Raw genomic sequence first — 20,712 nt, 5'->3', positions numbered from 1 at the left:
TAGTTAAAAACTAATTTCATAGATACTTCTTTCAAAATTCCTATTTTGTTTTTTATACATTAGCCCTTTAGCATTAAGATTTCTCTGCCAAATGTAATGCTTATTTATTCACATTGTTTTAAATTGATCATGTCCTGTAGTTTCAAGATGAATATGTGATTGTTTATTTTTAGATTGACATTGTAGGTTACTTGTAAGAGGCCTGATCTGGCTGGTTTGAACATAAAACGGGTAGAATATTTTGACTGGATACAGTTAAGTGCTAAAGGGTTAACTTGTGTAGGTTGAACAGTATAAAATGTTAGAGAAAGAAGCCTAGATGTTTCTGGCAATAAATATATCCAAAGTAACATGGACCCTTAAAATATTACTGTAGATCCCTAATTTACTATTTTGCTTGTGTAGATCCCCAAAAGCCTTTCATGGACCCCCAGGGGTTAAATAGATCCTGGTTGAGAATCACTGATTTAAAGCTATGTATGTTGACCATGGACATAGTACATTGACTATTATTGAATACGAACCATCAAAACTTGATTGGGAAGTCATCTTTCTAGTGATTTAGTCAACTTCAGTTCTGATGACAGGAGTAACAATGGTGGTGGTTGTAGTAGTGTTTGTGAAAGAAAGGGAGAGATAATTTGATACAATTGCCACACCCCCACCACCAATAAAAGAAATCAATAAGATGGTTGTTAAGAAAAAGGATATTGTGAAGTCTTTCTAAATGGAACGAACTTTGGGAAATCTCATTTCTGATACTCTCTGCATGTTCTAGAATCTTTTGATATTCTTCTGATAGGAAACTGAGATCTTTTTCATGTACTTGCAATTCCTAGTAAGAAAAAGAAAATAGAAAAAAAAAGACATTTATCAAATCATTAGATTTGCAGTTCCTGGCTCAAATATCTAAAGTATAGGCTAAATATCTAAGCTATAAATACAATATCGAAACTATAAGTTAAATAACTAAACTATAGGCTGAAATATTGAAACCATATGCTAAAATATCTCAAGTATAGGCTTAGAATATCTAATGTATAGGGTAATATCGATATTATAGGCTAAACTATTTAAAGTATAGGCTAAAATATCTAACTTATAGGCTCAAATATCAAAACTATAGGCTAAAATATCTAAAGTATAGGCTAAAATATCTAAACTATAAGCTCAAATATCAAAACAATAGGCTCAATTATCTAAAATATCTAGTTAAAATATAAATTGTTTACCTCTAAGGCTTCCAATATCTTTACATTTCTGGCTAATCTTAATTGGTCTTCCATTTTTGGGTGCATGATATTCAGTATGTAAGGTACTAAGTTATTATCAACATCTGAAAAAGAAGTTTTGATGAAATATATAAACTGTACTTGATCAATTTGTACATTATCATGTCTACTGATTTTATCTCAACTTTTCAACTGTTACTTGTAATTCAGATATTCAATTAAGAAAATATAAATGAACCAAAATAGTAAGCAAATAATAACGATTGTTCCACTAAATTAGCTTTAATTGTTGTCACTACCACCACCGCCACCACTGCCTACACCACCACCATTCTGCCAACAAATTTGTCTACAAACTGGATTTTTGAAGCTAACTGGAATGTAAACTACCTTTCTTTAAAAATAGGTAAGAGTTAACAACATATAGGGCATATAGTTACAAAATAATGTCTTGATAACATGTACTCATCTAACCTATGCCACCATGGAAAAAATGTAAAGCAAAAGAACAATCAAACAAACTTACCACATGTAATGGTGAGATGTATTTTCTTTTTAGTTGCTTCTGTTGTGATGAAATCTTTCAAGATAGAAATAGTTGAGATATTTTCAGAACGAAATAATATTTCTCCTTTACTGCAATAAATAAATAAACAAACAAATAAATAAATAAATGAATAAACATATAAGAAAATAATTTTCATTGTTAATTAATTTGGTAATTTAAATTTTCTATTTAGTGATTCATTCTTCGAATTTGGTGCTTACATTTCAGTTGTGGAAGTCAGTATGCATCCTGGGGCTATAGCAGAAGACACTAGTGGAAAATGCCATGCAGTTGGACTGAATCTGAAACTAAGAGGTTGCAAAAAAAGCATATTAACCTTGTAACAATGCCTGTTCCTATATATGTATATATACATATGTATGTGTGTGTGTATATATATATATATATATATATATCATCATCATCATCATTGTGTAACGTCTGCTTTCCATGCTGGCATGGGTTGGACGATTTGACTGAGGACTGGCGAACCAGATGGCTGCACCAGGCTCCAATCTGATCTGGCAGAGTTTCTACAGCTGGATGCCCTTCCTAATGCCAACCACTCTGAGAAGTAGTGGGTGCTTTTGCATGCCACTGGCACGAGGGCCAGTCAAATAGTTGCAAGCAGTTTTCTAGCTAACTTGAAGTTCTTTTGCCAGTTCTCGAGTGGTTTTACGTGGATCTTTCTCAAAGATGGTCTTTAACTGACTGTCATTGATGACAGATGGGCGTCTACTACACTTACAATTTCAAGGCTCAAATTTCCACTGCAAAATCATTTAAACCATTTTCAAGCTGACCACTCACTGGTCATTTCTTCATCAAATGTTTCATTGATATCACAGGCAGTTTCAGCTGCTTTACAGCCTTTTTTGAAGTTGAATAGCAAAATATCAATGTTAATTTATTGATGCATTTGAGCAAGTCTATGTCTGTATTCATCATCATCATCATCATCATCGTTTAACGTCCGCTTTCCATGCTAGCATGGGTTGGACGATTTGACTGAGGACTGGTGAAACCGGATGGCAACACCAGGCTCCAATCTAATATCAGACAATTTTTTAAAAAATGTTTTAAAATTATCCAAAAACTCTGCAAAAATCCAGTACAAATTCTTCATGGTTTAAAATGTTGCTTACTCAATCTGATATACCAAAATGTTAGATCAGGTACAGAGGTAGGCACTGTTTCAGCGTGTCACTGCATCCACCACTTGTTAGTATTTGCTTGGGTTGTCCCAGGCAACCTTCTGAACAGTGTTGCAGTCAGACTCCATTTTTACACTTCCTCAACCACGATGACCATGTGGCATGAGGACAACTAACACAAACCATCACCTGAGTGACATCCTCAAGAAAGAGAACACAGTATGCGTGATCTGAGAAAACCAAGCAACATGATGAAAGAGACTGAGCTGATGCTCCCGAATCATACAAGTAACAGGATGCATTGCAGTTTCTGAGTACAGTCGTTGGATATCAAAATGGTAAAACTCGAATTCTTTTCATGGCACACTGAATCATGCTGAACCATATAGATTAACCCTATTTTTCTGAAAAACAAAAATTTAGTTGAAAAATAATCTTAATAATGCAAATAAATAAATCAATTGTTCTGACCTGTAAGAACATTCCAGCATTGTTTGTTGAAAAGCAGAGATGAAATAGTGAACAGCAGTCTCTTCCATTGGAGGCTTTTCAGGAAATTCTGGTAGGCAAGAACTCCCCCAAGAATGGGCTTCCATAAAGCTAAACTGACCTTTCAATTTCAAAGAATTAAATGGCCTTTAAATGAAATAAAACAAAACCTGTTTTACAAAATTGCCAAATTATAAATGTATAAACAATTCATCTGTTTATCTTTTACTTGTTTCAATCACTGTGGCCATGCTGGGGCACCACCTTGCTGAAGTAATTGACCCCCAGTACTTATCCTATTGGTCTCTTTTGCCAAATCACTAAGTTATGGGGATGTAAACAAAGCAACAGTGGTTGCAAGTAGTGGTAGAGGAAAAACACAAATACAAAGATCGACACATGCAGATATACATGCATAAATACATATATACACACAGGCATATATCTATATGTATGTCTACGTGCATCTGTCTACATGTACCTATATGTGTGTGTGTATGGAAACTGAAAGAAGCCCATTGTATATATGTGTGTGTGCATGCATACATCTATCAAATCTAACCACAAGGCTTTGGTTGGTTTAGAGCTGTAGTAGAAGATACTTGCCCAAGGTGTGGTGCAGTGAGATTGAACTTCCATCCATCTGTCTGTCTGACCATCTACCTGTCCATACATGCAGACATGCATACATATGTATATGCAAGACAAGACTTCTTCAATTTCTGTCTACTAATTACATTCACAAGGTATAGGGCTGACAACATACATACAGTGGGACTGAATCTCCAACACATGGCTAAGAAGGAAACTTCTTAGTCATAAATCCATGCTTGCACCTATTAGATATATATGTATGTGTGTATGTGTGTGTGTGTGTGTGTGTATGTATGAATGCATGTGCATATATGTGTGTGTGTGTATGTATGTGTTGTTGTGAGTACATAAAAGGAAATGGAAATACCTTGCTGAATCAAAAGAATGTATTCTGGTATGTAATGATAAAGGTTTAATTTGAAACTGTTTTATCTGACAGGTCTTGGGCTGGGTACGAGGTGTGATGTACGCTTGTAACGTTCCATGTTGACCTTCGATGGTACGGACTTTTAAGTCAATACGAGTTGTATTTGACTGGCATCGGTACGTAGCCAACAGACAGTTACCATCCTGTTGTGAAAAGAAACATCAAAATAAATTATTAGAAATGTAATGAATACACTGAAGCATGTAATTTAAGACAAAAGTAAGTTGTAGTTACATGAAATAATGATTTCAATTTTGGCAAAAAACCATCAATTTTAGTAGGAGTGGGGTTAGTTGATGCCACCAAACCGCAGTGCTCAATTGGGGCGTTATTTTAATGACCCTGAAAGGATGAAAGGCAAAGTTCACCTTGGCAGTATTTGAACTGAGTATGTAAAGAAATGCTGCTAAGCATTTTAACTGATGGTAACTAATTATTTAATACACTGTCACAATATGAAAAGCATTTAATGCAAAGAGAAAAAAAATGAGCACTCAATTTTGATTTCTTTTGTTATGGAAAATATATAAGTAATATTGTTTGGATTAGATAATTAAAAATTGATAAAGAAATTTAAATCACAGGGAAAAAAATGTTTCATTTTTTATTCAGATAACAATTAAAATGTTTATAGCCTTACCTGAGGGTTACAGGCACTAAAGCTAGCAACAGATAAATTTTTATCAACATCAATCATATACACAGGAACATCACTCTGAAGAAATAATACAAATAAATAAAAATATGAATTTTTCATTATACTATTTCAAAAACAACTCAAAGTTCCTCTACATTAAATCTTTAACTCTTTTACTGCAGAAGCCAGACATGTCCACTCAAAATTTCATTATCCTTAATAGCAGAAAATAGTTTTATATACCAATCTAACTTCTGTTGAGGAATTTATGTTTGATACTATATTTTGTTGAAATATGTCAAATTGCAGAAAATATCAATTCTATTTTTTGGTAGATATTTAACATCATTACTTCTTGACCACACAGCATCTAGGTTCAATATATACTGTCCCATGTAATTATATTTGTAATTTTTTGAAGATGGTGATTCAAAATAAAGAGTAATAGAATGGAAACCAGTACTAAATAAAAATCTTTAAAATGATGTACCTGTATAAGGATATTTTCAATGGGTATTTGCAGTTCTATACTCAACTGGTAACTGGCATCGTCTTTATTTAGTACAAAACTAGTATTCACATGAAAAGAACGAAGAGACGCCATATAAACTTTCGTATTAACATTGTGCTGATATTTTTCTCGTTGTTTGCCGACGGTTTTCTGTATTTCTTCTAGCTCTTGCCTGTCAAAACAACCACAGGGTTAAACAGTGCCTTTAAGTTTAAACATATGCAATAAGTGTAATATTACTATTTTACAAACATACATTCTTTTCTACTCTAGGCACAAGGCCTGAAATTTTGGGGGAGGGGGCCAGTCGATTAGATCAACCCCAGTATGCAACTTGTGCTTAATTTATCGACCCCACCCCCCGATACTATTTCATTCTTTTTAGAAATCATCAGCATGACACAACCTGTGACATATTAATTAATTAAACATTTTATGAAGTGAGACATTTCATTAAAGATAGAAATAATTACAGTCTGGAGGAATTTCATAGAATATATTTTTTAAAAATTCACTGACTGTATTTAACTCTTTCAATAATAATGCACTCAAGACTGCCCCAAGTTTGATGATACAAATTTCCTGTTTTGAAGTAATCGAAATTAAAACCTTCCATAAAAATTTCATGTTAATTTTATGTTTCAAACACCAGCTTAGCAACAACCAAGTTATTTTACTAAAGCCTTCATTATTTTCAAAATTAATTAAACTAAATGTAGCATGTTTCAACAGAAATATAACTAAGAGGGTAAAGGTTAAGAAAATATTTAAAACAATTACAGAAAATTTTCATACAATTTTATTTATTATTCAGTATTCATTGAAATACAAAATAATAATAATTCACACATACATATCTTTAGATTAGCTCCATTATATAAATATAAATAGTTGAAATGTAACTTATAAGTACATCTATCCTCTAATCTATCCTCTAATTACAATGATTTGAGGGGAAATATTGAGAGAAGATACAGTATGAGGACTCCTTTCCACAACTGGAGTCTGCATTTATTTAGATTGTGGAAAGAAGACCTCAATATATCTTAGAAAGCTGGGATAAAAGCAGAGAGGTATTTGTTGCAAAGTAGGAAGTTAGTAAGAGGCAAAAGATTGTGCTGGGGGTTTGATGCATGCACAGATCTATAAATTATTAATTCAAAATGGTGTTTTAAATATTTATATCAAATAAAACCAGTGTGTAAAAATTATAAGAACATAATTACTACAGTGATGAACCTACTTGAGCCCAAGTATTTTGGTTCTAGCAAATTGGTCAAAAGAATCTGAGGCCAATTCTCCATGATTGGTTGAAGGATCAGTAGTCAGTCCCATCACCCAGCCTAGAAGCAATTGATGCATGCAAAAGACAAAATAAAAAGAGAAAAACAAACAATTGCAGTTACAAGAACAACTTCAGAACCTAAAAGACAAAAAAAAAGACATGCTGTAAGTAGAATATATATTAGTTATATGAATTAAACATGTTTCTATCTCAGACATTGATTAGCTTTGTTATATTAAATTGTCATCATAATGCTGTAATGTCCACCTTCCATCCTGGCATAGGCAGAACAGTTCAACAAGATTGGACTAGTTGGGAGGTTGCAATGAAGTCTAATGTTCACTTTGGCTGGGGGTTTTTAAAATTTTATTTTAATTTCTTTTTTTATGGCAGGATGCTCTTCCAAAGATAAAGGTCTAATTCCATGCCAGTGTTATACAACTATTGTAAATTTTTGCTAATTTTACAATTTGTTAGTTCATAGTTTTATTCCCTTAAGGGAAGGAGAATGTGATATTTCGGTTATTAATGGAAAGCATTATGTGATAGACGAGTTCTCTCTTTTATTCAAGTTTTGGCATCATTTATTTTAAAATAGCGTGGATTGGTTTCTTTCAGCATTACTTCTTGCACTAATAAAGCAATTGACTAGTAATATGCATGTGGTTAAAGCATCAGAAAGGAATTGTGAGATGATAGATTATGGTTGAAAAAGGCTGGCGATTAGTTGTAGCAGTAAATACAAGCCATCTAGTTTAGAGAAAAAAATGAAATAGGAAAGGAAAGGGAGTATTTGGATTATAAATAAAAGGCAGGGCCATTTTCTTCAAAAATACACGAACACAAATGTATGTATGTATGTATCTATGTACGTGTCCTGGGTGTGACTTCAAATGCAACTAGAAGCAGGGCCCTGGTACAGGAGTCCTGGGGGTTTGAGGTGTGTGGAACCATCACTTAACCACTATTGATCTCAGGTCTACTCTGACCGAGAATAGTAGCTATGGGTTAATTAGCATGTGATCCAATGGGAGTGAAGGAGCTCTAGTTCTTGTTAGAACTTCCTTATACGGGAAGGTGAACTTGTATAAAAATCCTGAAGTGAAGTCAGTTTCTGGTCATTTCAACTTCTGTTGTGCCACTGGTTTTATAGCTAGATTGCACTGAAAAGTGGGTTCAGTGCTGTGCAACACTTTATCCACTTAAAACAAATTCACACCCAGTCCACACTGTAAAGTGGTTGGTGTTTGGAAGGGCATCCAGCTGTAAAAACCTTGCCAAAACTGACCTTGCCTGTGCTTGTGCTACGTAAAAAGCACCACTGAGTCCACTCTGCTGAGTGGTTGGTGTTCAGAAGGGCACCCAGCTGTAGAAACCTTGCTTGTGCTTGTGCCATGTAAAAAGCACTACTCACATTGCCTGTGCTTGTGCCACATAAAAAGCACTAAGTCCACACTGTTAGTTGTTGGTGTTAGGAAGGGCATCCAGCTGTAAAAATCCTGCCAAAACAGTCACAGAAATCTGGTGCAGGCTTCGGCCTGGCCGGCTTTTGTGGTACCATCCCACCCATGCTAGCATGGAACATGGATGTCAAATGATGATGATGATGATGAAACTTATTGGAGTCTCAGAACATTTGCAGGGATTTAATGGATTTAGGAAGTGGTTTTACTTGGTCGTGAGTTGACTTCCACCACTATGTATGCATGTATGCATGCATGTATATATACACACACACACATTCTTTGTCAATTGAAATTGAAATTTCTTGACAAAATTTTAAACAATACTATCCTAATTTGTTTTGTATCCTGTAAAATTATCTGTCTTCTTTAGTGTAGAAATATTTTTGTGTTTTGATTTCGTCTTTGAGGGGTTAAAGAATACTTAAGAAATAGAGAGATTTGCTTGCAGAATGTCAGACCCCATTAATGCAAGGGGCATACGCAGTAGCCTTATCTAACTCATACTAATGACAGGAAATTGAACTTAAGATATTGATGATCATGATAATGATGATGATGATGATAGCAACAATAATGATGACAATGATGATGACGATGATGATGATGATGATGATGACAACAATGATGAAGATGATATTGATACAACTATCTTGATAATATGGACTCTGGTTTTCAGATCCGATACAGTTCAGCTCATCCTACTTTATTTGGAGTGTAATCTAAAATTTGAGTAAAATGTGTTGAGTTGGTAATTTTTTAATTCTTGTAATTTTAAGATAAACTGATACTAATACATTTTGCATGTACAAAGCTGTTCCTGTACAAAGCCATTAACTGACAACTGCGAAATATTTCTGAATGATAAAAATCAATGTCATTCCTGTAGATTTGAATTCATAAATATAAAGCTTCTTTTTTAAGTGGCTGCAATAAAGACATGTTTCACAAATCTGCACCATGAATCTCTGCTCCTCAGTAGCTTTGTAGAAATATAAAGCACTGAATTATATAACAACTACTTCAATGTGTTATGTGCATCTCTGGCTCTAATCAAACTCTATGCTCAGTCTCATTGCCATCATCCTCATGCAATTTAATATTGGTTAGTCAGTATTTAGTAATGGAGTATAAATGTGATTCCTCTCAAAATCTGACAAGTTACCTTAAGGCCTTTATCTGAGCCTTTCCCCGATTAGTCAGGGCAAAGCCATCAGGACCTACATGGTAGATTTGTTTTTTAGTTGTAAGACCTGAAACAGTTCCTATAAAAGAAATTTTAAATAAAAGTTTGAATTAAAAAAAAACAATAATTAAAAGAAATGATAATATTCCACAAGCTAAAATTTAAAAAATTAAAAATGTATTTCATCATAATTTCAACATCCACAAAGAATTTCTTACAGATTGATAATAATAATAATAATAATAATCCTTTCTTTCTTCAATAAGCACAAGGACTGAAATTGTGAAGTAGGGGCTTGTCCAGTGGTTCTCAACAATTATAATATCTAAGCCAGATCCAAAACTTGGATTGTTTTAGGGTGTCACACCAAAAGAAGTAAAGAAAAGTTTATAATAGAGAGAAGATCACTGGGTGCCACCTGAAGAATGCTTGAGGGCTGCATGCAGCCCTGGAAGCTGCGGTTGAGAACTGTTGGACTAGTCATTTACATCGACCCCAGTGTCTGACTGGTACTATTTTTATTGATCTTGTAAGGATAAAAAGCAAAGCTGACCTCAGTGAAATTTGAGCTCAAGACAGAATACCAGAATAAAAGCCATTAAACATTTTGACCAATGTGCTAATGATTCTGCCAGTTCACTAATAATAACAGCTTTCTTAAAATACAAACTGCATCAGCTCCCAGAAACAATACAAAAGGAAAGAAAAAAAAAATGTTCCATATTAGATTTCAGAATTAGTATGGCCATACATACCTGGATATGTAGCACACACAATTTCAGGATAGTTAGCTGCACTAACAACACCTCCTTGTATTGATGTAATACTTTCAGTACATGTCTGTATAATAATAATAATAATAATAATAATAATAATAATAATAATAATAATAATAATAATAATAATAATAATAATAATAATAATAATAATAATAATAATAATAATAATAATAATAATAATAATAATAATAATAATAATAATAATAAGCCTATTGTATGCAGTGTTCCGGTGTATTGCAATGCATAAAAAAAGAGCAAAAGAGAACAGACACACACCACACACACATATGTATGTACGTATGTGTGTGTGTATATATATCATCATCATCATCATCATTGTTTAACACCCTCTTTCCATGCTGGCATGGGTTGGATGGTCTGACAGGAGCTGTCAGGCAGAAGCCTGTACCATACCATACCATACCCAGGGTCTAGAGAAACTGACCATGGTGATTATTAATTGGTGGAATTTACCTATGGTGAAATTTTTCTGGTGGAATTTTCCATGGTGGAATTTACCACAGTAGAATTTACCACAGTGGAATTTACCGAGAACCTAGTCATCCAGCCCAGGCCAAAAGTAGAAGACACTTGCTCAAGGAGCCATGCAGTGGGACTGAACCCCAAAACAACATGGCTACAAGGTGAACTACCTACCCACACAGCTGCACTAATTATTAATATTTTTTAAAAATATTTTTGTATTATGAACATTTTTACACATTTTGAATTTAGTTCAACATATTTGCAAAAGAGAAAGACAAAATAGTTACATGAGAGTATTTTTGAACAGGTTCTCTGAATTCATCAAAAGCATAAACATCAATAAGTCCATCATCACGCCCAACAAGAACATCTGGAACACCATCACTTGTTATATCAAACATATTTAAGCAGGAGATACCTAAGGCAAAAAAGAAAAAAATTGAAAAGAAAAATCAAATTAAAATGTATAAATTTCCAGTTTATAATAAACGTTATAATATTATTTTATGCATAATACAATATGAATCAGAAATATCAAAATAAATTTAAATATTAGACATCCTTTCCTGTAACAATGGTTATTACAGTGCTCATGGTTATTAGGGCACAGGTTCGATTCTTGGGTAGGGTAGTGTATTGTGTTTTTGAACAAAGCACATCATTTCATGTTACTCTTAGTTAAAAATTAATACTAGTGCACCTGTGGGTTAACCTTGCAGTGTGGGAGTCCTGTATTCACAGCTTATACTCGATGAAAATCTAGATAAACTCTGGTTTCATGAGTACCCACCCCAGGTTTGAGGCAAGCATTTCTAATACAACTTTAAAACACTTTAGTAACTATGAAAATAGCTTAAATTATATATCTTTACTGTTTCACTGCCTCTGATAGTTGTTAGTTGATCATATTGACACCCTCACCCCATTAGTGCTTATTTCAGTTTCATACTTATTGATTTCTGTTCATCAATCAGCCAATTTGCTCTTGACAAAAGGATATTCAAGATGAAAATAGGAAAAAAAACCCAAAGACAGAGTGCAAGAAATGAGAAGAGATGGGGTTGACTGAGTAAAACAGACAAACAGATAGACAGTTAGATAGATAGATAGATAGATAGACAGATAGACAGACAGATAGATAGATAGATAGATAGATAGATAGACAGACAGCTAGATAATGGAAGTTTCAGCTGTGCTTCAAATAAACATTATCAGCTGTGCATATCTGAAGTGCTTTCCTGTAGGATAAATTTCATTTACAAAATAACTTACCCCCACTTTTTTTTAGATTTGGTATTTCCCATTGATGACTGTAGTCATTTCTGGAATAAGAAGAATAAAAATAAAGTCAGTATGAATTTAAAAATAAAAGAATAATTTTTGAGGTGAAGAGACAAATATGAAATCAAATTTCAGTTTGTCAGGAAGGCAGAAATAAGCTTAAGCCAAAGCTTTCAAGCAATCAGACTATAAAAAAACTTGAAACTCTGGAACAACATTGTCATTAAAATTTATGGGAAATCAATCTTGTATTGAACAATAGTTTCAGTTAGAAAAATATCAGATTTGGGAAGAAGAAAATTTAAGTTAATATGCATAGCATAACCTTTCAACAGCAAAGTAAAATTAATGCTACAGCTTTGTCACACCATATTTGGTCTCTGAAGGAGTATAGCACCTATAGTATAAATTAATATGTGGGTCAAATATCAGCACCCCTTACATAAATGAAATGAACACATTTTCTGTTTCTTAATATAAATTTATTGGAAGTTTGCTTCTATTGGAGGCTTAATAAGTCCTCCATAATTACCACAACCACATATTTAATATCTTATCAGATGAAGGAATATTTAATTGTGAAGCACTATATTATAATAATGCCTTGAAAGAAAGTGAATTTCTCAAAAAAATACAATGTAATATATACCACCCAATAATACCTTGCAAAACTACAAAAATAGTGCAAAAAACAATAGCATCTGGTTTAACCCTCCTTTCATTTTAAGTGTAATATTTAATATTGCCCAAACTAAAAGTACTTGCTTCAACAATTCATGTACAACTACAAAACTTTCTAAACCTAAAGAACTGTTCCAATTAGCAAAATTAGCTGTGTCTTAAAAATCAATGATATATATCAAAATCTGATTTGTTATTTGCCTTTACTTATATACCTTTGGTATGCATTGCATGTAAGAAACAGAACACACACACACACACACAGAGATGTGCACATACACACATACATATATATTATATATATGTGTGTGTGTATGTGTGCTGTCAAGGATTTCAGAAAGAAAATGTTCTTACATTAATCCCTCACCATATCATGGTTCACCTATCGTGGTTTATTATTTAAACTTATGTCAATTCCTCCATGGTGTTGTTTCATAGTTATAATAAAATAAATAAATACAAATTATAAAAATAATAAAAAAAAAATTATACAGTACAGTACTTTTTCTACTTCGTGGATTTTCACCCATCGCAGAGGGGTTTTGGATCGTAACACCCATGACAGTTGAGGAATTACTATATTATGAAAAAATTTTTCATTGACTCAACTCTTTCTACATAAGAGTAATTAACATTTGTGAACTAATTAGTAGCAGATGAAATCTGATTAAATCAATATTTTAATGAATAACCAAAAATAAAAGCAGAATTTCTATTTTAAGAAGTTGAGAATACCTCTCGAGTTGGGCATGACCTATATAGCCATCACTGGTGCCATATATGATTTCATTTCCCTCAGAACCTGAAAATATATAAAAGATATGTGAATGAGTGGTCCCATCCAATTCATATAGCATTGTGAAACAGAAAATATGAAAGTAAAAATATGGTGTGGACTGATTTTTGATAAGAAGAAAAAAAACCAAAAAAAAAACCGAATGAAATGCAAATATTAGTTTTACTACAACTTACCACCATCGTTTTCAAAGAGTTCTAAGACAGTTGGAGATCCAATTACTTCAATGTGGTACTTTATAGTGGAATCCTTCATTAAAAGAAAAAATAGTATTCTAGTATTTATATAATAATAAATATTTAATTCATTTTGAAGAAGAGGAGATACAGGAAATATAACAAGTATAAATTACAAACATTTGATTGTTTAAATGTTTCTATGACATTCTATTAATTACAAAATCATTTTGGTTCTTTAGTTTAAATCCTTAAATTCAGAGTTAACATAATGAAAGTATATATGTACATATATAGAGATAGATATGTATGTTTATCTGTATATATCAAACCTGAACAACGAGTAGAAGTCGGTCTCTAGATGCCAAAACTGGAGTGATAATTTCTTGCTTCGTTTTTGGTAAACAAATAACATCATTTATATGGTCACCACACAATATGTTATTTATATCATTACATTCCTGGTAATGGGTGAATATATAGCTTCCACATACAAAAAGATCAGCTCCATCAACATACCTATTAGAAAAGAATTACACTTATATTACAAATCCATGACATTGTATTTACAAGCTATCTCTAATCCTGTAAACCACTAAATTTCTGATGATGCCAATAACTAACTAAATCCTTGATCCAGATCCAATGAAATATAAGACCTTTACAAATCTTAACATAAAAATAAGAGATAATAAAAACAATAAACTAGATCCAGTCCCACACCAGACAATGGAAGACTGCTATATAACTAGGGCTACAATCAGGGATACTTTAATATGTTGAAGCACATAAAAACTACACCAAAACATAGAATGTACAAACAGTTATATAAACATTACAATAACAATAATTTTATCCAAATAAATACATACATTGACTCAATATTCTCTGACAAATTGGTGTTGAATAACAGAAACTGCTTTCCTTTTTTGGAAAAACCCCACACTTCAGAGCCACATGCAACAAAAATATTACTTTTTGAGGTTTCATGAGCCCCTCCAAGTTTAAGTCTTGATATTTTCTGGGAAGGCAATGTCTTGAATACAGGCTTAAAGAGAGAAAGAGAGACAAATTTATTTTGATACAGCTTTTAGGATAGGAAAATATTATTACTGAAAATGAAAGTTTGAAAGTAGACTTTAGAATTAACTTTTTTTTTTTTGACATCTCAGTAAGAAAGGATATAAAGTTGATTCTAACAGCAAACACACACACACATACTTGTTGCACACATGCACCTCCCCCAACAATTCCTGTTGTGCAATACCAAGCAATGTACATACGATTATTTCTTGTTTCTTCACTCCAAAACATTGAACAACTCCATTATTATCAGCAATTGCAATCTGAAATAAAAAATATATATTTTTATGTATATAGATATGTGTGTGTGTGTGCGAATTAGAAATATCATTAAACAATCTTCAGAAAATTGACATTATTTCTGTGTACCTCTTCTATATATATATCAAACATTGTTACTTTTTAAAAAAATGATACATCATACAATTTTAAATAAAACAATAAGTAAAAGTATGGTACTTCTTCCCAAGCCATAACCACTCATGAGTGATGGTTAGTTGTACTTGACTGCAGTTTACTTTTTGACATAAAGTATATTTGTTAAACCAGATTGCAACTGTTTGATTTTGTAGGAAGAAATATATAAGAAGTAACGCATAAAGATAAGAAAAAGAGGTACAATTAGGGTTAGTAATGGGATTAAAAATCATCAGGTAAATTTGTTTTACCTTTTGTGTCTTTCCAGTTGATGGAAGTAATCTCATGGTATTTGGAGAAGTGGTCCCAACCTAAAATGTCATTGTTTAAAGATAACAAAAGACAAATATGCAAAAACAGAAAGAAAGAGGAAATACATCATCATTACAAAATAGATAAAAAAAAATAAAAAAAAAAAGATGGTATGAGATGTTTTGGCACAGCTGTTTTGGCGCTGCTTATTCGGTTTCACTGATTTGACACTGACTTATTTGACATCAGGCATTTTAATGTTTCTCTTGTTCTACATCTAGTTATGTTTTTATGTATGTATAATGTCTCTCTCTTTCTTTCTTTCACTTTATCTGTATGTGTATATTTCTATGTGCACATAATGTGTGTGTTTGCCTCCAGTGCCAAAACATACTGTCATTAAAACAGGTGAAATGTCCATTCAGCCATACCAAATCGTCAGCATCCAAACAGTCATGCCTAATTGTTTCATTAAAAAAAAAAAATGATGGTATAAAAAAGTGAAAAAGTGAAAAAGATGAGGATGTTGGAACACCAAGGATTATTGCTGAGATGATGAAAACATAAGGCAAAGTAGGACATGAATTGTTACTTGCATAATCAATCAGGTAATACAGGATTATGCAGCTCATTTGAAACCTGTGACCAATGATGCTAGTGTTCACACATTATGTTATGAAATAAAAACAAATAATTTCTGTTTGATTTTTCTGATATTTTAATATCTTATTGTAATAATTGGCAGTTTTCTCAAACATCTCTTTGTGGTCAACATCATTTAACATCCACTTTTCTGCATGCAAGGGTCAGATGGAGTGTGTACAAGGTAGGTTTTTTATAGTTGGATGTCCTTCCTGCCACCAACCCTCACATGTTTGTGAGCAAGGTAATATTTGTCATTGTCAGACATGTTCTTGCAGAATATTGGCAGTGAATGATACTGGTTGTATGACAGTCCTTTACAACTATCACATTATTTGAAGATATATTTGGTATTCTTTTATTGAACAAAATTGCAAATACATTAGGACATGAGGTACAGCGGTAGATGGGTTAGAATTGTTATTTAAATACATGAGCTTTTCATTTGGCTTCTTGTAAGGATTTATCTGTCAACAGGTCCCATGTTATGTCAAAGAAATTGTCTACACTTTTATTGGTAGTTACCATAACGCAGGAATGAACTTCCTAAACATACTTATCAAATCCTTCATAAAGTTCTCTAAACTATGCCCATTTAAATGTGATTCAGGACAAGACTAAGATGCTGATATAACCATTTATCTAAGGATCGACGTATCGACTAAATCCCTACTCAGGCTCTTTAGACTCCTAGATGTAATCGTCTATGAACTTTTCAAACAGTAGTATATGCTATAAGGAGAAAACACAGCCCACTGTTTATTATTATTGTTTTTCCGATGCTAAACACCACTAGTTTCTACGGAGTTTCCGTCTTTATTATGTAATATATAATAACCAACCCACAAAATGTATGGCCTTGTACAAATGACAAAAAAATCAAGACGTTTCTAATAGAACACGCAAGTTGACTGAGTCTTTGCTCATAAATAAGTGGCGTGTAGATGTTGTTATGCATTAGTAATACTGTTATTATTATTATTTAACCAGGTACCAATTAATTTTGACACAGAACTATCACGCAAGTAAACATGTGTAATTAAGAGCTTGGATACCAGACGACGATTACGTCCCTTTATTTGAATATATTAGTTCAACTTACTTTGAATATAATATAACAAACTGAAAATAAAAGACCGTAAAGAATCCAATGTGCATATTCTAACAATTAAGTCAAATTTTACCTGAGTATAATCAATACGAGTAAGTTTCAAATCCATATTTGAAGTTAGAAAATTTTCTTTATACTGTAACTTTTTCGTTGTCAAGCACTTGTTTATTTGCAATGTATACCGCAGTTAATCAGGTAATTTGTTTCTATGGTATAAATAAAGACGAAATTCAATAAAGAAAAATTATATATAAACAATAAAATAATAATTTTGAAATATTTTTTTCGGAGTTTAATTCAAGTAATATTTTAGATATAACCATTCCATAGTTAAAAAGCGTCAATTTAGATTTTAATTTTTCTTTTCCTCGGTTAGTTCTTACACCATTCTTTTTCTAGTTCCTGTTTAAATAACTACGATCATTGTTTATTTTTCTTTAGCTGGTGATTTATTTGATCTAAAATTATTTTTGAATTGAATATTTCGTATCGATTTAATGAGATTATTGGCCACATTATTTCTTGTTTAATTTGGTGATTGCTAAGTTCTCAAAGAACTCTCTATACTGCATCGATTTAGTAAGTTTTTATTATTCACTTTTTCATTGTGCCACATTGAAATTAATTGGATTGATTAAACTTAAGTAACTTCGTAATTTAATTTTTTAAAATTGATAAAAACGGATTAATATAAATGCACCACTTATGAAAATCTGTAAATTTCTGGGTTTTAAATGTCTAATATTTACAGCCTGACAAGTTTTTTCGTATACAGTTTAAATGTATCCTAGAAATGTTGAGGCTTCATAGGCTTTTTTATTCAAGAAGCCTTCATCGTATGAGAGACTGGAAATAATGCAATATCATAAATGATCTGAGATTTATAAAGGAACAGTGAATCGACGGTTGACAGACATAACTTGTAGTTACGCCGCTTAACATTTATATACTTTAAGTTATCTGAAAAACAAAATGTACAATATAAAAATTGTGCATGCCTCTTTATTTTGTTTAATTTCTTGACTGATTTCCTGTGTTTTTACAAAATCATTTTCTTACTTTTGTAAATTGTGTTACTTTTCTGGATTGTTTTTTTTTCTTCTGGCTTTTATTGTAATATTTTCTCAAATGAAATAAAAACAAATTTCATTTTGGTCCAGATGGACTATATGTAATCTGAACCTTTCCCCCCTTATTTTTTTTTACGGAATCCCACGTTTTAGGCTATGGAGATTCCGATTCTGAAATTTTTTTTTCAAAATTTCGCCCCCCCCCCGGTTTTTGTATAGATCCACAGGGTAAACCTAACCCTAACTCAAACCCTAACCCTAACACTAATTTTGTGAGATTTGGCTGTTATTTCTAGCACGTAGATAGCCTGCTTGGTGGTTGTGGTGGTGGGGGGAATTGAAATTTTTCAAACAATTTTTTTTCAGAATCGGAATCTCTAAAACGTGGGATTCCGTAAAAAAAATTAATAAATAAGGTGGGGAAAGGTTCAGATTACATATAGTCCGTCTCCGCCACACCATTCTCTAATTCAGCTATAGTCATTTTGGTATTTTATTATCTATAAACATGATAAAGTGATGTTGATATCATATCGATTGTTCTATCAAATCTTGTTCAAACCTATGCAAAATGTGAGTTAATCAATCACTCCTTCACTTTCAATAGAATGAACAAATTGTTTTTATCTCCAACGAAATGTCACATATTTTCCCTGGTACACAGAAAATGTACACAATTTATCTAGAATGAATGAGTACTTTTCGACACTACTTAAATACAGAGGTCCCACTGCATCTACGTAACGATATGTTTTTACAATGCACACCCGATAGTAGGTTAGGGTTAGTTTTACTATTAGTGAGGGTTAGGGTTATGTAGATGCGTCGGGACGTCTGTATTTCAATAGAACCTGCCTCAATGAATTCCATCAACCCATGTGGTCTTGGAAAAATGGACGCTAAAACGGACGGTGTTTATAATAATAATGTAAGCACTGCATCTGAATGCTTACACACTCATGGATAAAAGACTAAATGCAACATTATTGATTCTGTGCTAAATCGACAGGCTCCAATATATTATTTTTAAAACATTTTATCTCACTTTATAGGAAATGTCTGAACAACAGGGTGTGAGTTCTTTCCCTTTGCCTCCAATGCAATATATCAGCTTGTACACAGATGATCACATCAAACGTGGTAGAGTGCCGCAACCACCTCCACCGATTCAAGTAAGATTTTATCATCTTTTCTCCATTAGATGTCTTTTATAAATCTTTTTTTTTTTCGTCCTTGTTTATTTAAAACCAGTCTCCGAGAGTGTAGTGGGTACTTTTACGTGCCACTAACACGAGGGCCAGTCAGGCGGTACTGGCAATGGTCATGCTCGAATGGTACTTTTTATGTGCCACTGGCATGGGGGCCACGCATGCATAAGTGTTGATGTTCCATGGTTTTACTTACCACTGTGAGCAAAACAGTGATGTGATGTTTACATTTCTTCTTGAACATTATAATCAGTTTCTCTGTAGTTTCAATGGCAACTGGAATAATAAAAAAAAAGAAGAAACCCTTACTTGGAAATAGTTAAAAGTTAATGACAAGAAGGGCTTCTGGGCAGGAGATACTGTCTCTGATAAGTCTCCAGCCACTATATACAATGAAAAATGGCTGAATTGATACTTCGTTTCTGTATTGTTATTTTCAAAGAATTTATCATCAACCTAATTTTATATACTTTTTTCTTTTAAAGGACAGTTATATGATGTTTGGAGTGCCATTTAATGCAGATGATGCGATTATTCGACCCTTAGAAACACAAGGTTTCCGACGTCTTTACCCACAGAACTATGACCACAAACGAGAACTGAAAAAACTAAATCATTCAATTTTGATCAACTTCTTAGACTTACTCGACATACTCATTCGGGCTCCAGATTCTCCGAAACGTACAGAAAAACTGGATGATATGAACTTGCTTTTTATTCACATGCACCATTTAATAAATGAATTCCGTCCACACCAGGCACGAGAAACACTTCGGATGATGATGGAATATCAAAAACGCCAACGATTAGAAATTGCTGACAAATTTCAAAAACATCTTGATGGTGTCAAAGAACTAATTCTCAAGTCTTTACAAGCTCTGCCCGATGCAGATGCAATGGAATGCAAGGCTATGACTTCAAGTGAAATACTACAGGCAAAGGACAAATCTGAAAGTAAACCAATGGACATTGAACCTTGTGATGGTTTGGATAAAATAATGTGTGACATTGTAGACAACTTGAGTTAGACACATATATTTTTCCAAATACATATTTATTCACACACATACACGCACACAAACATGATTCTACAAATATTCTTAATGACATAGTGAAACTGTCTTTTTTAAATTTTCTTGAGAATAATTTTAAGGTCACTTAAATAATTTAAAGCGATATTAAAAACGTAGTGCATTTTATCTGAA

The 20,712-nt window shown here is 32.7% G+C and overlaps 2 protein-coding genes across 3 annotated transcripts in view; one reads left to right on the top strand and one right to left on the bottom strand.

Moving 5' to 3' along the window:
- LOC106877720 (BBSome complex member BBS7) overlaps positions 1–17,436 on the bottom strand; it is a 17,883-nt gene extending 447 nt beyond the window's left edge. Inside the window, exons 1-18 of one of the 2 annotated variants that reach the window (XM_014926679.3) lie at positions 17,303–17,436; positions 15,476–15,535; positions 15,008–15,070; positions 14,597–14,772; positions 14,057–14,243; positions 13,725–13,797; positions 13,488–13,554; positions 12,063–12,112; positions 11,078–11,208; positions 10,281–10,365; positions 9,505–9,604; positions 5,571–5,763; positions 5,084–5,158; positions 4,384–4,586; positions 3,405–3,569; positions 1,759–1,868; positions 1,233–1,336; positions 712–835 (exon numbers count right to left, since the gene is read on the bottom strand). In XM_014926679.3, coding sequence (XP_014782165.1) covers positions 712–835; positions 1,233–1,336; positions 1,759–1,868; positions 3,405–3,569; positions 4,384–4,586; positions 5,084–5,158; positions 5,571–5,763; positions 9,505–9,604; positions 10,281–10,365; positions 11,078–11,208; positions 12,063–12,112; positions 13,488–13,554; positions 13,725–13,797; positions 14,057–14,243; positions 14,597–14,772; positions 15,008–15,070; positions 15,476–15,535; positions 17,303–17,338 — 2,002 coding nt within the window. In that variant the 5' untranslated portion in view covers positions 17,339–17,436. Of the gene's footprint in view, positions 1–711; positions 836–1,232; positions 1,337–1,758; positions 1,869–3,404; positions 3,570–4,383; positions 4,587–5,083; positions 5,159–5,570; positions 5,764–6,834; positions 6,935–9,504; positions 9,605–10,280; positions 10,366–11,077; positions 11,209–12,062; positions 12,113–13,487; positions 13,555–13,724; positions 13,798–14,056; positions 14,244–14,596; positions 14,773–15,007; positions 15,071–15,475; positions 15,536–17,302 lie in introns of both variants that reach the window. The other variant, XM_014926678.3, reaches the window with a different exon arrangement.
- A 167-nt stretch (positions 17,437–17,603) lies between these two features.
- LOC106877723 (mediator of RNA polymerase II transcription subunit 7) lies at positions 17,604–20,712 on the top strand. The gene is made up of 3 exons (XM_014926683.3): positions 17,604–17,808; positions 19,352–19,471; positions 19,993–20,712. Exons 2-3 carry the CDS (start codon positions 19,355–19,357, stop codon positions 20,533–20,535), a joined length of 660 nt encoding a protein of 219 aa, XP_014782169.1. The 5' UTR covers positions 17,604–17,808; positions 19,352–19,354; the 3' UTR covers positions 20,536–20,712.

The sequence above is a fragment of the Octopus bimaculoides genome, chromosome 13 (assembly GCF_046866305.1).
Source record: "Octopus bimaculoides isolate indiv1 chromosome 13, ASM4686630v1, whole genome shotgun sequence".
NCBI lineage: Eukaryota > Metazoa > Mollusca > Cephalopoda > Octopoda > Octopodidae > Octopus > Octopus bimaculoides.
This window is presented reverse-complemented; position numbering and strand designations above follow the sequence as displayed.